General features: G+C 32.6%; 1 protein-coding gene across 1 annotated transcript in view; it reads right to left on the reverse strand.

Moving 5' to 3' along the window:
• LOC145693269 (retinol-binding protein pinta-like) overlaps positions 1-22,874 on the reverse strand; it is a 41,115-nt gene extending 18,241 nt beyond the window's left edge. Inside the window, exons 1-4 of the mRNA XM_081769111.1 lie at positions 22,718-22,874; positions 18,658-18,817; positions 13,696-13,945; positions 9,183-9,293 (exon numbers count right to left, since the gene is read on the reverse strand). Coding sequence (XP_081625237.1) covers positions 9,183-9,293; positions 13,696-13,945; positions 18,658-18,817; positions 22,718-22,856 — 660 coding nt within the window. The 5' untranslated portion in view covers positions 22,857-22,874. The remainder of the gene's footprint in view (positions 1-9,182; positions 9,294-13,695; positions 13,946-18,657; positions 18,818-22,717) is intronic.
• Positions 22,875-23,268: the final 394 nt, after the last annotated feature.

The raw sequence follows: 23,268 nt of genomic DNA on the forward strand, positions 1-23,268 counted from the left end.
AATATTATTTTTCGCTGTACGACTTTCGTTAAATTTTGGATCTAATTTTACCCTACCTTACCTAGTAAATTTATACAGTATATATATATATATATATATATATATATATATATATATATATATATATATATATAATATATCTGAACATTAGTGGTAGACTATGCTGTTACTTTTTGGTCAAATTAAGTTAGAATACTTTTCTAATAGACTATGTTCTTTCTAGTGGTGTAATGATGTAAGTCTAAAAGCATCCTACTACTTTGTAACTACTTACACTTGTTAGTATAGTTTGAAAAACAGTACTATAGATCTTAGTTGAGGAACCGGTTTTTCGCTTCTCCTGTAAAATTACGAAATTATGGCTTGGTTTAGTTTACCTCTTAGGTCTCGATATAAAATAATCACCATCATCATAATCAACCATTATCAATAGACTGCTGGATGAAGTCTTCCCAAGTTTTCTCTACAACTATCTATCTTGGGTAATTATTTTCCAGGTTACTCCCCAGTGGTTAGTGATTTTGTCAGTATTTCTGGTATGCAGTCATTTCCTAGGCTGTTTTTGGCACGTGGTATGCAATATAGAACTGTCTTCGTCCATCGATCATAATTTATTCTTGCAATATGCCCAGCACATTTTCTAGCCCATGTTAAAATGGTTTCATTAGTACCAGTCATTAGTTGCCAAATAATTCATTTCTATATTTTTGGGCTACAAATACTTCATATCCTCTACTTTTGGAGCACAGACACGTTACTTTTTGATCTTCGGATCTGGCAACAGTGACTCAATTATTTAAATCAACACAATGTAAGGACTCGCATTTGCTCTAGTAGCTAGCACGCTTGATTTTGGTTCGCATGGTCCCGAGTTCGATTCGCGGTGGCGGTAAAGTTCAAAGACCGAAGTTTTCGGATTTCACTATGATCAGTAACTCCACGTCTCCTTTAGCTGCTCTAGCATAACTGTGAGACGTTAAACTAAAACAAAACAAATCAAAAATCAACACAATGAATATTACTAACTGTAAGTCCTTGAATAATTGCATATAGCTATGTGGTATGAATCGAGTTTGAGGTGGTCGGTGGTCAAACTATAACAAATGAAATGCAGTTAGGGTGTAATTAAAATTTTAATAAAGTACTGTTTTAATCTTTAAAAAATACACCAGGCCTAAGGCTTAGAGAAAACAATTAGTGTTACTGAAAAGTTACCAGTTCATTTAATTTCAGTTATAATTTGCTTTTACATGTATTGCTGGAACGGATACTTTGACATTAATGTTATAAGTAGCCCAGAGACTATGAAAAACATCGTGTTTTGAAAACATTCTTGCACCATATAACAAATTACGAGTAATTTTAAAATATTTTGCAGTTTAACTACGTTATTTGCACTATATTTATAATAATATTTAGCAATTTATTTAAGTTCGCAACACTGCTTAAAATAATGTAACTGCGACTTGTTGTAATTAAAACTACCGAACACTAATGTTATAATGTCCCTGCCATTTGAGTTATTAGAGATCTCCAAAATGTTGATGTTAGTGATATGTATTGTCCTTTGTTACACAGAATAATATATGTGCTTTTGTGGTTTTATTTAATATCTAAATTGGAAATATGTAGAGCTCTTTCGTGGCTGAGCGCTTAGCCTTTGGCGTGAGATACCTAAGTTCAATTCCCGGCGGGAGCTCATGTAGTTTGGATTCCACTTTAATCAGTAGGTTCAGTCTCATATAGCCTCGCAGCTGAAAGGACGTTAAACTCAATTAACTGAACAGAAATACGTAATACCATACGTAGTGCAATTTGAGAAATTACAACTTTATGTTGCGTTGGCAACACTGCTTATTTATCTAGTCATATTGCAGAGTATCTAGAAGAATTTCCCGTTTCATATTTCACACAGCATGTTAAAAACAATTCAGCATTTTTCTCATGGGACCAGTATTTGGAAGTCAAGGCCTGTGGGAGTATCACTATCTCTGCAACCGCGAAAAATATGTATTTGACAATAATATCGGTCATTTTGTATTATTTTTACATGTCTCGGTACTTCCCCTCCTTAGCAGGTGAACCCCGGCCCGCATGCACTGGTAGCTGAATTTGAAAGCTATCGCTAATGAAAGTTACACCATTGATCTCAGCGACCGCAAAAACTATACATTTGACACTAATATCAGTCATTTGGATTACTTTTACATGTCTCGGTGACCTTCCTGTGAACTCCGGCCCGCAGACGAATTCGGTGAATTTGGAGGTTAATGCAATCGGAGTTTCACCATTGATCTCAGCGAACGTGAATACTATGTATTTGACACTAATATCGGTAATTTTGTATTATTTTTACATGTCTCGGTACCCCTCCCCGCAGGTGAACCCCGGCCCGCATGCACTAGTAGCTGAATTTGAAAGTCATCACTAATGGAAGTGTCACCATTGATCTCAGCAATAGCGAAAACTATGAACTCGACACTAATATCGGTCATTTTCTACTACTTTTACATGTCCCGGTAAACGCTTCCCCGAGACCCCCTGGTTCGAAATTAAAAAAAAATGCTTATTCTTGGTCTGAGGCCTGGGTCATGATATCCGACACCCAAATTTGGTAACTCTTGGACTCTCGTCTGGTCCCCAGGCCGCACACAGGCAGTCAGACAGACAGGCGCACAGACACACAGACAAACAAACTCTTGCTTTTACTTATATTAGATAAGATATACAGGCGATGATCCAAGGGGAGGGTTAAAGGAGTTATAGCTTCACTTGACGCTCTGGTATACACTGTATAAAATGGGCTTCAATCCTACTTCTTTACACTGGATAAAATGCCAAACTATGGTTTAGTCCCTCCTCGATCATATCCTGGATCCGCTGGTATATATATATATATATATATATATATATATATATATATATATATATATATATATATATATATATATATATATATTGAGAGTGACAGAGAGAGAGAGAGTATTTTGTTTCGGGAGATGCTTGAGAACGAGTAAGAAACATTTGTGTTGTACGTGTAATGCGAAAAATTGATCACAAATTTATTTAGGGAGGAGCTTGAGTACGATAGCCACCCCCTAAATACGCCACTGAACATTAGTCAACCGTTCCAATATTATCTAACACAGCAACGAACACAAATGTTGAGTAAAGGGCAATCTTAATAGCTATCTATATCAATATTCGAGACGAGACCGAGACTTTCGAGACTGACCTAAGTCTCGTCTCGGTCTCGTCTCGATTTATAGAGCTACGTCTCGGTCTTGTCTCGGTATATAAAAGGCCGTCTCGGTCTCGTCTCGATATATTAAAGGCCGTCTCAGTCTCGGTCTCGTCTCGATAATTCGAGACGATACCGAGACGAGACCGAGACTAGTCTCGGTCTCGGTACCATTCCTAACAAACCACCAATGACCATGGAGTAGTGGCATTTGCATTAAATCAACAAAACTCAAAACTTGTACTCCACCAAATAAAGATATACAAAGTTTAAGCTCTTGTAAATGCAGTTGTATGACACATAATAGCTTATATGGCAACATAGAGATTTCGTCGATCATAAGCCATTTAATGTCGCCATTTTCTTCCTCGCTTCTAAACTATGACCTGTTAAAGCTTTGTATGGTACAGGTCAACCCTTTCCTACCATTAAATTAAAGACTGAGTATAGGGTTTGGCCTGATGTTTGACTTGTAATGACAATGGTAATCGAAGTAAATTTTTACATTTTTCTTTCCCGGTTGTTTGACAATAGATTCTTAACAACATATAAGAAATTCTACAGTGTTAGAACAAAGGTTTTACCGTATCCAATACCTATTACGAACACCAATGTTTGCTCCGTTTTTTTCGTATTCTTATGTCTTTCTCAACAATAGCGCCGATTTTATCAAACATTTTTTTGGTTCTAAATTAAACCTTTTGCTATTACTCCGGAGACGATAGTCGACCATACCTGGAACAGCCACGTTCTCTTGAATTTCACAATAATATCATCCCCATATATGTTTTGTAAAACATTTATCTCAGATGCATGCCCTACTTCTTGAAGTGGCTGCTTGGTTACTCAATGTGGCTACTTCCTAGGAATATCCCAATTTTCACAAATCTTTTTCGGACATCTGAAAACAAGTAATACCACGCTAATTCTTCCACTCTTTTTTCTCGAAGTTTAGAGGAATATTGGCAATTTTTGTATTATTCTCATTATAAGTATTAAAGTTATTAACAGAATTGACATCAGTAGCTATATTATCTGCTGCTCTCAACATATACCTACTTTTGGGATGGACATCACAATGGTCTCGAATAGAAGTGCTTTCTCTATTGCAAATGTCGGATATAGTATCATTTTATAGGTTTCGTGTCTCTTGACATTAGAAGTTTGATATAACTCGTCAGTCCTATTGATATTTATGGATGTAAATGAGTAAAACGTGAGTCATAATATTATTTTTATTTCTGCGTACCCTCAAGTTTCATTTCATTGTAGCATTAATATTTCAATGTTAGTAAATATGATACAACATGTAGTTTCACTTGAAGTAGCAATAAATCCCTGAGGTCTACGCAAAACGAGTTACATAACTTATAATAAACCGAATCATAACTAAAGTTTTCATTACAACGACAGATTGAGAGTTATATGTTAGTATACTACCTGTAAATGATTCAAGAAACACACTTACTCCATTGAATAGATTTGTATAGTTATCACCAGAATTATCGTTGACAATATGCCCGTTTATACAGGTGTCTTCTAAAACACCAACTAACAAGCTTTCGTTATTACACTTAAAATTTCTGGATACCTCTGTCGCCATCAAGTAATCTTCAACAGTATAATCTTTTTACTTTATAAATAGGATCTATCTCCGGCTAGAAGAATAAGATCACTGTCACCTCTAGTCTAGGTTGGAATATCAGTTACGTTAATCGAAATGATTGAGATTCCAACTATGGCAGAACATTGTTTATGACGCGAGTTCTCATTAAAAAAAGGATGGCCCTGGTGCATTGTGCCTCTCAAAATTGCAGCATGGTAATTGGTTTGCACGAATACTGCCCTTTAAACATTTTGATCGAATGGAGCTTGAAGTACATGAACGATTTCATCTATGCTGTAATAAGAGGAAATTGTTGCCACAATGTCTCTATATAACGGATTGTCTGCAAGCAACCACTCTAATGCTGCTTGAAGTTTACCAGAGTCTATTTGAAAACGGCATTGTCTGCATATAGCTTCAAGATTTGCAAACACAATAATAACGCTAGTTTTGTCTATAAGGAGTGGAAGCTGTTGAGTTATTTCTAATACATTCTGAATAAAAAGCACTAATTTGCTTTTAAGTCATTGTTGACCTATTATATTATTTAATTTCATTATTTGAAGAAAAGAACTACCCGAGAGAGTATATTTATCTTTACATCTCACTGTCAGAGATTTTAAATACATGGCGGGATCTGTGTTCTAGATGCCAGACAAACATTTTGACTAGTTTCGCTGTTAACTTATTATACTTTCTAATTCACCATACCAAAGATAATAAGTGATATCCACTAGAAAGTTAGTATGACTACTGACAAGGATAGCTATCCAACTCCTCGATGAGTATCGCATTGAATCTTGCACAAGTGGAAGGGCATATTGAAAAATGGAATTATGCTTATTTTTACGATTCGCAACGTCGTGGAACCGGAAGTAGAATTATCGTTCTCCCATAACCCATGAAACTTATGTACTCTGGTTATACATGCCAGAATGTGATACACTGGAACGTGTTTTCTCACGAAGACAAATATTGCAAACTCAAGATGATAACAGTCGATGGGGGTTGGAATTTCTAGTACGTCCTTAACGCGAACCGATGTCAAAAGGAACACAATACGATACACCGATCGTAAGTTCCAAACGAACACGTTTACATGATGGAAAAAAGGGACACGCTAAAACTACAACGCAAAAATGGCTTTCTATGATTATTATTATTGTTATCAGTATGACTATTATTATTATTACGAGTAGTAGTAGTATGATTAGCATTATTAATATGAGCAGTATGGTGAGTAAAATAATAATATAGATGAAGAAGACAACAAATGTATTGTTGGGCCCGTTAAGTAACCAAGGACTTCGGCCAGTCTTGAGTGTCCTCTCGCACTGCTATAAAGGATTTATAATCCACAAACAACCATAGCCCATCCGGAATTCGAATTCGGGACCCTTGAGTCGCTGGCTTGTCGCCTCAACCCACACGAACACGAGGTCTGCAAGAAGAAGAAATAATATAGGACACGATTTCTCATCCTGGGGGTCGCGAAGATAAACGAAAGAGAAATATAATTAGAATCTAATACCGAAAATATTTTTAAATAATAATCATTTTGAATTTTGTTCTGATAGACAATTTTTACATATTTGTATACATACTGTCAAGAAAATAAAAATGGTCTACTAAACATTTTCAACAGATGCAGAGTTGGTTAAAAATCCATTTAAATGAAAGAGTTACGATATGAAACTATTAAGAACTGCATATTGAAATACCAAAAGAATGCAAATGCCCTTTTTTTTTATCATATGACCCAAAATTAAGCGAGATATGAAGTTTTAAAATTTTCAAACGGCCTCCATTTTGAAATAGTATAACGGGTAGGATTCCATGTTTGTAATATGAATGAACGGGTCCAATTTGGTTTTAATACATTCGCTTTTAGGGAAGTTACTGTATACACTAAATACAAGAAATGAATTCTACTATATAGAAATAGACGTATATAGTGATACCTCTGTAATAGGTATATTAAAAATCAGACACAAGCTTATTGCAAGCCAAAAATTATAAGGGGGTTGCTGGCAAGAAGATGTAATAATATGAAGGTCGGGTAAAATTGGTATAGGATTATTATTATTATTATTATTATTATTATTATTATTATTATTATTATTTTATTTTTTGTCGTCTTCTTCATCTTATTGCCGACATCATGTTCGTGTTGGTTGAAGCGTCAAGCCAACGATTCAAGGGTCTCGACTTCGAATTCCGGCTGGGGTATAGTTGTCTGTGGATTTTAAAACCTTTATAGTAGTGCGAGAGGACACTCAAGGCGGGCCGAAGTCCTTCGTAACTGAACGGACCCAAAAATATATTTGATGTCTTCTTCTTTTCATTGTTATTATTTTTACTCATCATACTGCTCATATTAATAATGCTTATTATTCTACTACTACTACTACTACTACTACTACTACTACTACTACTAATAATAATAATAATAATAATAATAATAATAATAATAATAATCATAGAAAGCCATTTTTGCGTTGTGGTTTTAGTGTGTCCCTTTTCTCCACCGGGTAAACGTGTTCGTTTGGAACTTACGATCGGTGTATCGTATCGCGTTCCATTTGACATCGATTCGCATTAATGACGTACTAGAAATCCCAATCACCACCGACTGTTATCATCTTGAGTTTCCAATATTTGTCTTAGTGAGAAAACACGTTCCAGTGTATCACACTCTGGCATGTATAACCAGAGTACATAACTTTCAGGGGCTATGGGAGAACGACCATTCTAGTTCCGGTTCCACGACGTTGCGAATCATAAGAATAAGCATATTTCCTTCTTTTAATATGTCCTTCCACTTGTGCAAGTTTCAATGCGATACTCGTCGAGAAGTTGGATAGCTTTCCTTGTGAGACAAAATACTTAGCCAAATTTCCAATTTCTACAACTTCTTGATTTTATTGAAAACATACAAATAACAGCAGACATAGGAAATTATTTTTCATTCATCTCAAGGTATTTATTCACTATCACACTTTGTATATAATCCTATTTTATAAAAACGCGCAATATATAAACTCAACCAATATTTGTATCTGAATTAATACGTTATGTAGGTAGAATACTTAATACGTATAATAATGAACCTTTCTCGAAGGTATTAAGTCACCTATATCAAGACCAAAATTAGAGTCACAAAATAAGAATATTTACCACTTAAGTATAACTAATACATTAGAATAGTTCCTTAGTTCTCAGTTTCAACTCTTGGATGTAAAAGTAAAAGAGACACAAATATACCATAAAAGTTTATATACGTATAAAATTGCGAAGACTAAATTGTTATGTACACGAGAGGAAATTATTTACTTCGTTTTTCTTAATTATCACAAAAGTGTATGTGATTCTCACAGGGTTTCAATCGTTCAGATGATATTCAACTATGTTTTTCCGGTTGGTAAATGTATAAGTTATATCTACAGGTTAGTGGTGGGCAAAAAAATAAATAAAAAAAAACGTTTTTTTTAATTCGAAAAGCTTTTCTTCTTCTTTTTTTGCCGAAACCAATTTTGGTTTTCTGTAAAACCCGTTCAGTTTTCAAGTTTTTTAAAACTGGTTCTATTTCTTACCAGATTAGTGTTCCGTTGTTCTCCGGAAACCGATTCCGTTTCCACAGAAATAGTTTTATGAGTTTTCCGAAACAGTTTTGGGTTTATAGTTTCCGAGAAAAGCGAACAGATTTTGAAAGAAACCGAAACCTCTTTCGGAGATACCAAAATGTCGGTTTTTCGGATTACGGTTTTTTTGAAACTTCTTCCAATTTTTATAAAAATCGGTTTTGCCCATCCCTAGTATAGATAGTGTACATAGATTATTATATTCAATAATACAACTCATTTTGAGTGGAACGAATATATTCCATATATATTTGGATATATAATATTCCTAGTAAAACACTCAATAAAATATATCGTTTTATACTCATCCACATAAGACTTTGCCATCAACACTACACGTTGTCTGCCTTCTAAACTAAGATGTCTTCATCAGTTCACAGCAGGCCTCATATGGATGATAACAGTTCTGTTAACACAATGTCATATATTATTATTATTATTATTATTATTATTATTTTATTATTATTATTATTATTATTATTATTATTATTATTATTATTATTAAAGTATTGTTGGACAATAAATTGGAAATTAAATAATAACTCTTAGACCATTCCCATTAGTATAGCACTTCCATACCTAGTTCGCTATTTCCTAGATTGTTTTCTTCTAAAGGATGATGCAACTTTCAAACATATAGCAGGACTTCCAAGAGCTCATAAATAGAAGAAAATAAATGATACCAAATACTCACCTTCTTCTTATGTTTCTCTGGTAGACATGGAATAAACATCCACGCCATTTTCATGGCCATAGGGTGCACATTTATGCCAATAAAATGTTTAAACCTCTCTGGATATCCCTGCTGTTAAAATAATAATAATAATAATAATAATAATAATAATAATAATAATAATAATAATAATAATAATAATAATAATAATAATAATAATAATAATAATATCAGTACTGATTAAAAGTAAGAGGTATTATTATCTGATCAGAAACGTGTAAATATATTGTAAGAATAAAACAACACATTCAAAAGGGCCTTAAATGTTAAAGTTTACATTGATTTTTATTCAAATCCATAATGATTGATTAATAAATATGTTAAAATGGTAAAAATATTAGCAATAAAAGTATCCGTCATAATGTTTTTAAATAATGTTTCTAAATGTTAATGTAAAATAATGTTTTTATTTTAGAACGACATTACTGAGTGATTCATATATAAAGTTTTAAATATATGCCATTAGTGCAGGAAGGAATTTGAGTAAATTAAATTTAGTTGATCCTGAGCATTACATTAAAATCAAATAAAAGCAGTTTGTTTCTTGCATTCCCACATTACATAACAAGAGTGCCGTACTAGGCTACGTTGGAAAACTGTGTTGCACTTTCTATGTAACTCTGGAAGTATGTTAATCCATTTCCAGAAACTTTCAACAGTTTACCATTATAACAAAGATTACTGATGAAATAGATATTAAGCGCTTCAAATATTTGAAATTCTAGTTTTATCATTCAAACAATACATTATAGCTTCACAATAGCCAGTGAAACAATGCAAATATTGCAAACCTCGCTTATCTAGTAGTTACGCTCATGCCTATGAACACGGGGTCATGGGTTCAATTCTTGGTGGAAGAATATTGAAATTTTAACTATTACAGTGGCTCTTATTCCACTTGAAACTACAGGTTCACATCTTATATAGTCTTGGTGCTAAAAGGGACACTAAACTCCAATCTAACCAGCTATCATCCTCATTAAACACACATTTTCTTATTCACAATATTAACTTATGAATTTTAAAAGCACTGACATAATTGTTGTTATAAGGAAAATGAAAGTTCATACGGCTACCGTAAAAAAAAAAAAAAAAAGTAAGGAGGAAGAGGAGAATAAAGACTCGATTATATAAAGACTATCACAAGAGTGAGTGTAATCTCTTTCTGAATCTTCCCTATAAAAGTGAAGTGAAATAAAATATTCTAGTTTTATGTCCCATCGTTAAGCAATACTGTCTAAAAGAGATGGTGATGATGAGAATAAATGAAACAGTGGAATGGAGACAGTTGAAGAAAATGCAAGAAACCGAAGAAAATCCATGAACGCAGTGTTTGTTCACGACAATCTAACAAAGGCTGGAGTCGAACCAAGAACCCCGCGCACGAGAGGTGAACGTTTTACGACTTTTGGGTTTACCATTGATCCACTGCGGCCCCAATTTTCACTATCATATCCTATGCTATTCTTACAATAGCATACATATTTTGCAGGAAATAAATTTAATACTCATGCAAACGAAGATTTTGTTCACCAACATTATTATGTGGATCAATTGTGTAGTGTATTGCAGGATATTTATTCCAAAACAAATTTTCGATATTAATTCGAAGTTTATAAATTAATCATGATCACGTAAGTAATTTCGCCTTGCGTAAAGTACTGACTGGGGCATAAATTATGAACTAATAGATGGAATTCATACTACAAAATATATTTAATTACATTCTTAATGTATGTAAATTTAAACGTGACAAGGATGCCTAGATGTAGCCTATTTGGAATAATAAGTTTAAGTTTAGTGTACGAACATATATCTCATCTTAAATAAATGTTATGAACTATAAGTGATTGTTTGTAATTTAAAATTTTCCCACTTTAAAAATCGGAAATGTATCCCACTTTGAACTAGTTATATCTGACTTACTGGGCTTACGATTCTGTCTTCCACTGCAAAATGTACTTGTCGCTATCACTTGGGTTTCGACTCAAATCGTTATACGAATGTGGAATAACTTTGCAGGTATGACTTGCATATTGATTAATATTTAAGAAAGGAATTTCTTTGTGCTTCTCCCAGATACTCATTTTAAGATATCTGTTACGTTCTCAACTGTCTCCTGGAAATACAACAATACTCAGACAACTAAAAATACTTATCGGTGGAATGTATTACAAAACCAAAGGTAGAATTCTAATATTTTGAAGATTTAATTATATAATAAAGTTATATCAAGAGCGCCAGAACTAATTACAGGGAACGGAAAGTATAAAGCGTTAACCAGAAAATTATTTTGATTAATATATTGCCGAGGAAAAGGTAATAAGAGAGGAAACGTTTGATACATATCGAAATTGGTATTATTTCTACCCAAAATGTTGGTCGTTATTAGCTCACACACCACTAGAGAATGGCCCAAATAACTGAGTGTTCAAAATCTATCGTATTAATTAAAGTATCGAAAAATACTGAAAGCAGTGTTCCGATTTCTGAGAGTCTAATTTGATAATATTCACATTAAATCACATTTTAGTGATACACATGAATTTCATATAGAAATAGTCCAATTGAGGTAGTTAAAATGAGGGAAATGCATTTTCGCCACAGTTTTCTTATTGCAGATAAAAGGAAAAATATTAACCTTATCATATAAAATGTGTACACAATTATATTAAAATTGGCAAATTGTAGTTGTATTATTATTCATAAATTATCTGTGGATGTTGTTTAACGTAAGGAGAAATGCGTAAAGGAAAGGAAGACTTTATGTTGGAGTCTTTTGCCTTACATCGTAGTCTGAGGCTTTGGTAGATACCATTCATACATCATGGATAGAGTTACCCACAAGACGCTAGTGTTGGGGCTGTCTCGTCTGGAAAGTGTGGCGTAAGAGTATTGTGTTATCCCGAAAAGTGTATATATTTCTATTGAAAGGAATGTTTCTCGTTTGTCAAACGAAACTTTTGTCACATCTCGTCCAGTGGGCAACACTAATCAGCCATGAGGAGTGTATGGTATGGGTGATATTAGATCATTCTTCCGTCACTATACGTCTTCTTTCGAAGCAACATTTGTGGAATATACTACATAAACCTGTAAATGTTCTATAGCAGTAGACTATAGAAGAGTACGCAATTATTTGGAATTATTTTAAATTAACCATTCTCTGTTTTTAGTTGCTATTTATTTAAGGTTGTCATAACGTTGGAATGAAGTTGGTACAATGTCCAATTTTTCTCTGCTTTCCTTCACATTATTTAGAAGAATATCTTGATACGTGATGTTGTCCAATCATAAATAAATTGAATTTGTTCAACCCCTTCTGACCGGAAGGACCTCTAAATCATAGTTGAACCACGCCATGTTTTACTGCGGTTAATGTATTGACCATATTATTGTCAACGTTCATATTTGCTACTTTCTATGAATTCTCGAGGAGTCAATCATATAATAGTCTTATCTGACAGCAGGAATTCAAAAGTGCTAATCATCTTTGTGTGAAGTTCGACGGATTGCCTGCATACCACTTTTCCTGTAACACGTTCTAATGCTTTTTGTACTTTTGGCAAAGTTAATAGGAGATCAACTTTAACCTGTCGCACAATGACACTATTGTCCACCTCACTGAACTTCTTTTCTGCCAATTCGTTGCTGTATTTCTCCCTGGACAGCAATATTTAAACTCTATGCTCTATATTGTATCGGTGTAATTTCGATCTAGAAATGTATGGTTCAGAAACATGAGACTTGGAGTGTAGTTTATATTTAGTATTTCTTTTTAAATTTGTTAAAGATGCACCTACAAGGGTAAACCAGTTTTGAGAAATGAACTGCTTAGATGTCAAGTAGTGTAATTCCAAATAAAAAATAAAAACTGAGTAGAGAAAGTTAAACTTCAATATATCATGTGTAATTCCATGAAGAGAATTTTTCACTAACAACATTCGAGAAGACGGTTAGTAATTAAGTATCTGGTTGTAACCATAAAATAAACATGATTATTTCATAAAATATTGAACTCCAAAGTCCTCTCCTGAAGAATTTCAATTTTGAAGTTATATCATTTGACACTCAAATGAAACAAATAGCTTTATATTGAAGTTTGAAATTTTGTACAAGAAACAAATCTAAATGTCTTTCAAAACGTGCTTTCTAAACGATTCTGAAGAGAGTCCCCGATTACATTTACGTTGTCTAGTAAAGAGACAACTTGTATATAAACGAGGAAGTAATGACTCTGGACTAGAAACTAAATTTGTTTACTGTATGAAATAAGTGTACCTGGAAATAATGTTTAAAAACATAGCAGGAAAACATAAAGAGGTAAGGCTAAATACAGAGCACAAAAGTAGTAGTAATAATCAAATAAAATTTTTGTTTGAGCAATATAAATTAAACAGAAAATTTGTTTGAACAACTAAACAATTTTTATGTTTCTTCTTCGAGTAACATATTCTTCGAATAAATCACTTACCAAGAAACAATCTACGAACTTCTTGATTTTAGGGACGTTCATCCTTAGAATGTGCCCTAATTTAACTTCAGCCCCGTCCACTATGTAAATGGATCCTACGCGATCACAATCTTCTTTGTACATAATATCGAACCCCAGTGTGTGCCTTTTGATCATAGCATCAAAATTAAATATTTCTGGATCAATTGCGAAGTTTAGTACTATGACGCGGTAACCATCTGGAGTTAACTTGGGGCAAGGAAATAGAAATCTATAAATAAGAGGAAAAGAATAATTTAGAATAATTTAAAATATTACTAAAGTGAGTGTTCTTTGTGTAAGCTACTATAATAGTTGATTCTTAATAGATAGTAATAGTGTTCACTTGTCTCTTTCAAGTTTACTTCTGTCGTGAAAAGTTGGCAGCAGTGATACAAGCAACAAGTTCTTCCGGGGGGGGGGCATGACTTCTTGTGAAGGAGAGTGGTTTTTACATACTAAAAGTAAACAAAAAAGTCTTCTTTAAAAATTTGAACATATTGATAACTCAACATAGAGTCTATATACATACATATTACATACAAACATATTATTGTGGTCATGTTTAAGGTTTATGCAAGAAATTTTATGGCCGACTAAATTATTATTATTTTGTTAGTATGTTACCGTATTGAATAACTTGTCTTCATAATATATGAAGTTAGAACCACAGTCGGCTTTTGTATATATGGGTATAACTGGTAAAAACGAATTCGAATAAAAAATAAGATTGAACTCAAACACAATTACGCAATAGTATATTTATAAATAAGCAAATGTGTTCGTCCAGTTAGGAACATGATAATATCATATTTGCTGGTTGGCTTTAGTTGTTTTAATTATTTTAAGGCGTTGAAAGAGTTTAAACATTTTTTTAAATTTAATTTTCTTTCATTTTCTAGTACAACTTTCTTCGCTTGTTGTAATTATTAATAAAGTTGATAAACCCATACCATATACAAATCACATGAGAGAGGAAATAACGCTTCGACGGCTGATCTCGCTTTTCTTTCCCGCGGTTAAACCCTTTTGAGCAGAAAACTGTGGTTACTGAAATTTTTGACATGATTTCTGCTCTTACAATTCCTTTTATTGATCAATCCTCAACTCCAGTCAGCATACATGAATAAAATTTAACATTAAGAGTCGTTTACGACCTAACTCAAATTTGATTTTTACTTGAACAAAATTCACCTGAATTTGGAAAAATACTCAATTTAACCAAATTCAATTTAACCATAGCTGAAAAACAAAAACTAACTTCAGCGTCTAGTTTTAGCTTGAATAATATTTATTCTTTAACATTGTTCCACTGCAACTAAAATTTTGCAAAACCATTTAAGTACATCAGCAATGACTTTAACCGAAAGTTCAGTCTAAATTTGTAAGTGTAAGTGTAACCTTGGAAAAATTACCCTGTCATAATTTAGGTTTCAAATATTTGAATAAAATTTGATATTCTAAATAATGACATCATGAATTTTGTTATTAGGAATAAGCAAACCAGTCTTCATTCCATTATCCTAACTGGCTAAATTTGGCCATGCATATACAACAATCATAATAATAACATTATTCAAAATCGGTTAAGCCGTTATTGACCTATAAACAAATAAATATAATGGGTCATTTTGACCATCATGGCCTTGATGAATAAATTTCAAGTGATTCTATTTTTCCTCTTGCTTAAATATTTTAGCTGACTTTGTCAAGGCTTAATAATATTTGGGCAGAAAATTGCGGAATCCATTTAGACTTTTATGCTAATTTTGTTTAAATTTAATTAAACCACTCTTGAGAAATATATATTGAAGACCATCATCCAGAAACATGGGTAACATTGACCGCTAACCTTGACCAATCTCGAATACAGCCGATGCAATATCGAAAAAAGGCATTGCAGATATCTATGATAATTTTGATCAAAATTGTACAATATCAGCTTCGAACTTCACAGAATTTAATCTTGAACCTTCACCAATTTCAAATATAGAGGCTTTGATAGAACAGGAAAGACACTCAAGTTAATTTTGCATCAATTCACAAGCACGTTTCTAAAATTTAAAATTCTTAAGTAAACTATTTGAGGCAAACTAGATAGATTAGGGTGCTGCCCTTAGAAAATCTCAAACAAATTTGGTACGCAATCTAGGATACAACATTAAAGTCGGTAACATAAAATATCGCTGCCTGTCACCGGACCGCAGTATTGGTTGTGAGCGTTCAGATTCTCTTACTGGGAATTAGTACATGTGCAGGGCATAGTGTCGTGAAGGTGATACACATGGGAGAGCAATGTATAATTGAATAGCATAAGCAACTAAAACCGGATAATAGGTATAAAATGCGTGTACCACAGAATTTCAGACATTTGCATAGCTATGGATGAACGTAATGCGTGGTACAAATTTAGCTTTAAACTCAAAAGTAGTAGTAAGTGTGAAGATGTTGTATACGTCATCTGCTGAACGCTGGATTTAGAAACATGTGTTCTTTCGTCGGTTTCCATTAACACAAACAGTAAGCACCTCAAACTACAATTAGTATGTGAGCTCTGTCGCTGGCATGCTTTGAGGAAAAGGTATTCCTTTACGAAGAACTGCCTTACCCTAAAGGGTTCAATACTGGACGTAAGAGAAAAATGCAGTGGATATCTCCTACATTAATGGGTGCTTTCTGGATGAGTACAGTCTTTCTTAATTGTTTAACCTCAACCAATCAACAGACAAGTGTGATTATGTAGGGTTCCGTTTCTTACAACAAACGATTTCGACTGCTAGGCATTGATAGTAACCTTAGCTGTAACAGCTCCATAAGCGAGGACCTGTAAGTGAAAGCCATATCTTGCCTTCAGACAACTAACTACAGAAACTAAATTACAATAGACTATTGCTTTGCTGTATGTATCATAGAATGTAAAAATTATTCTTGGAACGATGTGTACTGTTGATTTCCTACTCTACACAGAATAGTGAAACGTCACCCATAGAATATGTACAATATGATTGTCAAGTGTCTGGTCCGTCACAGTTCTAAAGCAGAACTATGTCTTCTGGATTCCTATACAATAGCCGTGTCGTTAGGATCTAGTGGTCTACTTCAACATTTAGCACGCTTTACAGACGTGCTGCGGTCTAATCTAAAAACGCAAAAAAAAAAAAAAAAAAAAACATTGCATCACAAATAGACAGATTAGGGTAAGTGAACAGCAACCTCGACAAATAGATTACGCCCAGCAATCACCCACTTTCTAGACTTCCTCCTATCACCTACGAGTGTCGCTTCGGTACCTGCAATTCAGAGGTCAGCAAAAGAAGATAGAAAGAAACTGTGACAAAACGACCGATTAATGAACAGGGCTAGATTTAGGCAAAGTATTTGGAATTAAATTTCTAAATACATATAAGAAAATATTTCCCCTCCATTCTAAATATTCCACAATGAATTTGTGCAAAATGTTTATCATACACATTGTAAGTTTGGTTTACTTCTCAAATCTAACTTCCACAAAAGTTAAATAATTACATAGTGATGCTGAATTTTTATGAAACAGCGTGTACTTTCTTTGAAACTTCCTAGTTGCTAGAGGATGAATTCAACCACAGAGAAACGATAAATACACTTATCTTATTAAAATTCGTTTAAATGCATATTTTCCAAAACCTAATGAAGTTCATATCAAGCATGGAATGTGCGTTTCTCGATTGTATATAGCCTATTTTTTGTTGTGCTTGAGAATAATCAAAGGCAAGGTGGTTAAATAAACAAAAATTTTAAAAATATGATTCTGGCAACTTCCGTTTAAAAGCAGTGTCATGGAAACATTGTGTTATTCGTTGGCAGAATATGAATTACTGTCATAGGAAGTGGTAACTATTAGGGAAGTCACATTGAATTCGATACAAGTTATCTTGTGTAATTTTGTTCATCTTGTGTATTTTTTTGTGTACAGCAATCTCAAACTTTAAGAAGTTCCCTTCTCAAAGCTTGCAGCTATAAAAATTAGTATTTGTCTGTGAGGCTACCATCAAGAACCACGATTGGTCATAGGTTAATGATAAAATATAATTTGTCATGGAGATTCGTTTTACACAATGATTTATAACATGTAACTGCCGTAGAAATAATCAGAAATTTCTAATAAAAAATATTTTATATTCTCACAATTTGACCCTCACAAATATCATCAAGCCACGGGACTACTAAGTTAAATAGTTACATTTTTAACAGAAGAAAAGTCACATAAGTTACACTATACTATTTTCTAAAATTTGTCTTCACTTTACTTACGTCTGTTATTTTATTCACTTAAACTGCAAGTTTTTGCTTTAACACAATATAACAACAATCACCAGTAAGTATTGTTTTCAATCAATGTTCACAGAAACTATTCTTAAAAATTTACCTGAACATGCGATTTTGTTAAGTATTATGTCACCTCTCGATGCGTACATTTATCACGTTTGAAAAATATTATAGAAGACAAAACGTACACCTTGAGAGTTTATAATCCTGGAAAATACATGATTAACCCACAGGATTGAGACTTAAATACCCTTCTGTGAGTATAGAAGTTAGATATAAATGTCGTGGAGGAGTTTCCACCGCATAGATATGTTAAAATATTCATAAAATATTTTCCCTAAAAAACAATATATATAATTGAAATTATAATCTTGCTGATTCTGTGATTAATACTAGTAACCATATAATTGAAAAGTTTAAATATTTCATGAAAATACATTTCGTAATACGATTCTAATAGGCTAACTATACTACTGTACATGCTGTCATTGCTCTTATACTATAATGAAAATCTAGATAAGAGTATGTTTAGATATCAATTTCATCTAAATAGATGAGCTGTTTATAATATAATTTTATGTTTATATTTTCAAAATACTATCGATTATTTTACTTTCGATTGTATCATAGAATACTTACTGATGTTGGCTTGCATCAACTATTGAAGGAGAGAGTGGATCTCTAGAAACAAAATATTCCTTCAGTATTCCTCGGAAGAGACAGTTGGTATCGATCTTATTTTTCGTTTTCTGTAGGCTGAATTTTGATTGTCTCAAGAAACAGCGGATTACATTTATATCTATGTAGAAATTAGAATAGATAAGAATTGGTAGCTAATTAGCTTGAATAAATAGGAGTATTAATTTAGGTAATGACACATTAGTGGAAAAAATATTATTGTATGTGAATAAGTGAAATTGTTTTGCACAGAATTCTTGCTAAAATTCTAGAACAAAATACTTTAAACGAAAATCAAAATAAAAAATGTGTGTAAAAAATAGTTGTTTCCGACAAACAAACGCACTTAATTATTAGAGAAGTTTGTTCAAATTATATCACTTGAAAATTAAGGGGTTATCACCTCACGAGAAATCCCCCGCTTCCACTGATTGTTTTCTATTGGACTGTCAGCACTGTGTACTATATCTTCCGACATCGAAGTCTCCGTTGAGACAAACCCGGTTAATTACGGGCAAAATGGTTCAGTCCTATTTCTCCCTGCAAACTTTTCAGAGACCAGTGAGAGTGCTTGGACATCAACGTTGGATACATTCTTACAACAGACGAACATCGCATAAATCCATTAAATGACTAAATCACTCTAAACACAGTACCGGTAGTAACGTTGTCAAGTGGAATTAAACTTGTCTCCAACATACTAAACATACTAAACATTGCATTGTTGTGGAAATTCATCACTTGACGGAGAGATTGGATATATGGAATGGTATATACAATAATGAGACTTTTCCTGTGTTGAACTTACAATGGAATTCGGATAAATCTATATTAACAACAATAATTGATAAAGAATAAACTACCTATTCAGCTGTCTGTGGAATGTAAAACTTTAAACTTCAATAAAACCGCTCCATTTAGTTTTTTATGTGGCAGCAGGTTGCAATCAAGCATTAGGAAAAATCATAACACCAACAGCGTATTGTTCATTACAATATATAACCGCTGAGTTTACTCTTTCTCCTCTTATTTGTTCTTGTTTTCATATATAAAACTGATTTCAGTTTCCATTACTTAGAAACTATTATCTTTTACCAAATACATTAGGTTCTTCTGAAGCTAGAATTTAAAAGTAACCTTTGTTTGTTATATGCTTTTCGATACTGTACAAGAGGTATAATGTTTTTTTGTTAAAAAAAGCATGAATCATATTTAGCATCATAAAGACTCGTAAGCAGGGGAAGTTAAAAATTTCAAAATACGGAAATCTGATTTCTCCAGAGTTGAATAGAATTCGATGAACGACTGACTGTACTAATATATACTGGTATTCTATGCTCTATGGCTAAACAACCGTATCACAAAGGCTGTTTGTTCTCACCCGGGAAGGTCCCACAAATTCTGTCTGAAATCTGATTGCCAAATAGCACATCTGATAAAGCATCATGAGAAAGGAAAGTGAACAAGATTTAAGGTGCTATGGACCAGACAGATAGGAGGTACGGGGCTTCAAAATTTGAATATCTGAAATATATATATATATATATATATATATATATATATATATATATATATATATATATAATGAAATTATATACTTACATGAAAGTAACCAATCAAAAAAAGTTGCACAATATAATGAGAACAAAATACCCTATCAAAAACGACGAACAGAGTTGCCATAGATGCAGCAGTGTCATCAACTCAGCATAAAAATCTTTTTGTTTGATTTCGAAATAGCGCCATATACAAATGTGCCCAGATTTAAAATGCACTATTATCACTAAACATAATAGAGAAGTGTAGCGGTAGAGTGTTGCACACTGTTGGAGCTAAGTGTGCTGAAAATGTATAATGGAGAAGTCTAATATATGGCAACAGAGGGTAATAAAATAATAATAATAATAATAATAATATCAACACTAAATGTTATTGTTATAGATCTATTTTTTTTTTTAATTTGAAGTACTGATATCATCCAAAAGCTAGTGTTGAAATAATAATGGGACAAAATAACTACTTTCGTCATTATAGCAATATCTCAAGAAGGAATTATAAAAAATATTTTTAAAATATACATATATCGTACTGATAAGACGTATAACAAAGCGACGAAAATAAGTCGAAAAAAAATAAATAAGAAACAGTGAATATATTTAACCTTCGAAGAATGAAATGATTCATTTTGACTTAAACCGCCATTCTAGTGTTATGTTGTAAGAAATTTCATTTTTCTTCTCAAACCCAAATGTTAGGGATAGAATGTTTATAATAAGAAACAAGTTGCCCTTTTGCAGAAGGGAAAGTAGATCCGGCAGATCAAAAGTGATTTGCATCAAATTCCATTTGGATATAGGGGAGTAAACTTGACAAGAGCTAAGGAAAAAGAAACATGATAAACTTGTTTAGAATAGCATAGAATATATGACTATAGGGAAAATATAAAGAAATCATTTCGACAGATAAAATGTCTAATTCTTGCAGTAGTATATATTTACCATATGTGATTAAGCATTCCTTGTCTGTTGCATTTATCCGCTATTGGAAAGCTTTAAAAGGCAAATGAGCTTGATTTAATTGTGGTTTTATAGGCTTTCATAACAGAGAACATATGTGGTCATTTCGTTAATTGGTGATAATTGTCAAAGTACGTGAATTCATTGTAAGAGTATATTGTGTCTGTTGTCTTTCTCAATGTATTTATAGGCTATTTATTTGTCAGGTAAAAAGGTGGTCGATTCACTAGTAGTAACAGAGCAAACTCCTGTATGTTTCACAGAATCGTTATATAACACTCAGTTTTACGGTCTTAACACGCTGCATCTTTTCTTTTGAATCCAGACATATGTCAGCTATGATTTTAATCCAGGCGTTTCTCATGTAGACACTGAAGTGTCTCTTCACAGAACGTGCATATTATCTTTTTTTTCTCGATAGTAATGCGCATTGTGATCATTGAAAATTTATAAAAACAGCAGAGAGTACAGATCATTATTTACCCTGACAGATTTTCAGATTAACTTCGAATTTCGAAAGCCGTAACTTTACTAGTGCTTAATATAATATAAGTGAGACATCACACGCTATATTTTTTATTAAATTTAGGTAGGTATTCATACTGTTATTTCAACTAGTTTGGAATCTCTACTACAAGAGTAATGTTGTTCATGTTTTTTAGTACAATCAATATATTCTTTACATATGACATAGTTAATCGGGAGTCTCGTTACCAAACATTCGAACAAGCAACTAGAGTTCAATTTATGAGCATTTTATTCTTATATACACTCTGACTCAAGGTTTGCCCTGGAGGATCATGAGAAATAAAAGTGTTAGAGTGTGGCGCTAACTAAAACACCTAATATACGCATAAAGTAATTTAATATCAGCCATTACCTTCACCACTAATAGGTTTATATTGGGTTGTTTTCTATGAGATGTGATTTGATATGTTTCTAGCACATCATATTAAATCAAAGTTTTATTTTTGACATTTTGATCTATTGTTTCTTTGATCTAATTCTAAAATATAGATTTCTATTGAATTGTGCAATTACGTTATAGTGTCTTCTATTTTGTAAATAAAAACTAACTGTATATACTATTAAATAGTATTTAATTTAGAGTTCGATAATTATCAAAACAAAATTAAAAATAAGTTACAAATAATGTTTATACTATTAATACAAAATATATGCTTTAATTGAAACTAACCATGAAAAGAAATGGTTTTAGGCTTAAAAGAAGGAAATAAAATTATAAATCATAATCTTTGTAATCCATTATTGGGAATTTTGAAACAAGTAGGAAAACTTCTATTCCCGAAGATAACGGTATTAAATTATTTGTATGCCTTTATGCAGATACGAGCTAATATATTATTCATAGACGGTATTTCCTTTATCAGATATGTTCAAATCAAATATCGTAATTGTTAAAGTAAATAATAGTTCTCTCAATTTAAAACAGGAAAAGTATTTTGACACCAACAATAGTCAAACAATCTAACTGTAGATATTACCTATGTCTGAGGGTAAATGAGGCTGTTTCCTCATCCAATCCAACAAATGTTCCAGATCTTTATTTAGTCGTTTTACATTTTCTTTTCTTTCTTTTGCTAGTAGTTTTATATCTTCTTCACTCAACAAATTAAAATACATTACTATTGTAGACCTTCGAGACCTGTTGAGGAAAATGCAACATTATAATATGAAAATCTGCTTATGACATATAGAAGGAAAATCAACGAAGAAATAATTAACTACCTTCAGCAACAAGGATAGAATAAAGTGCAATCAAGTTATCTAAGTCTATATTTGATGGTACCGTACCATCTCTGCATTCTTCTGGTGGTCTTAAGTAAACAAGCTAGGAAATATTCAGTTAATTTGACTGGGCACCGATTTGGAACATCAGAGACACTGATATCGAGGGAAGAATATATAATTATTACGAGTAACTACTTATTTTTGTTTGATAGTGAACCGAAGGAGATGTGTGAAAGTAATAGTAAACAAAGGAGAGAACTAAATATAATATATGTGTTTAACACTGTTACATATAATCAAGTCA

Source organism: Thermobia domestica, chromosome 8 (genome assembly GCF_964235325.1).
Source record: "Thermobia domestica chromosome 8, izTheDome1.hap1.1, whole genome shotgun sequence".
Lineage (NCBI taxonomy): Eukaryota > Metazoa > Arthropoda > Insecta > Zygentoma > Lepismatidae > Thermobia > Thermobia domestica.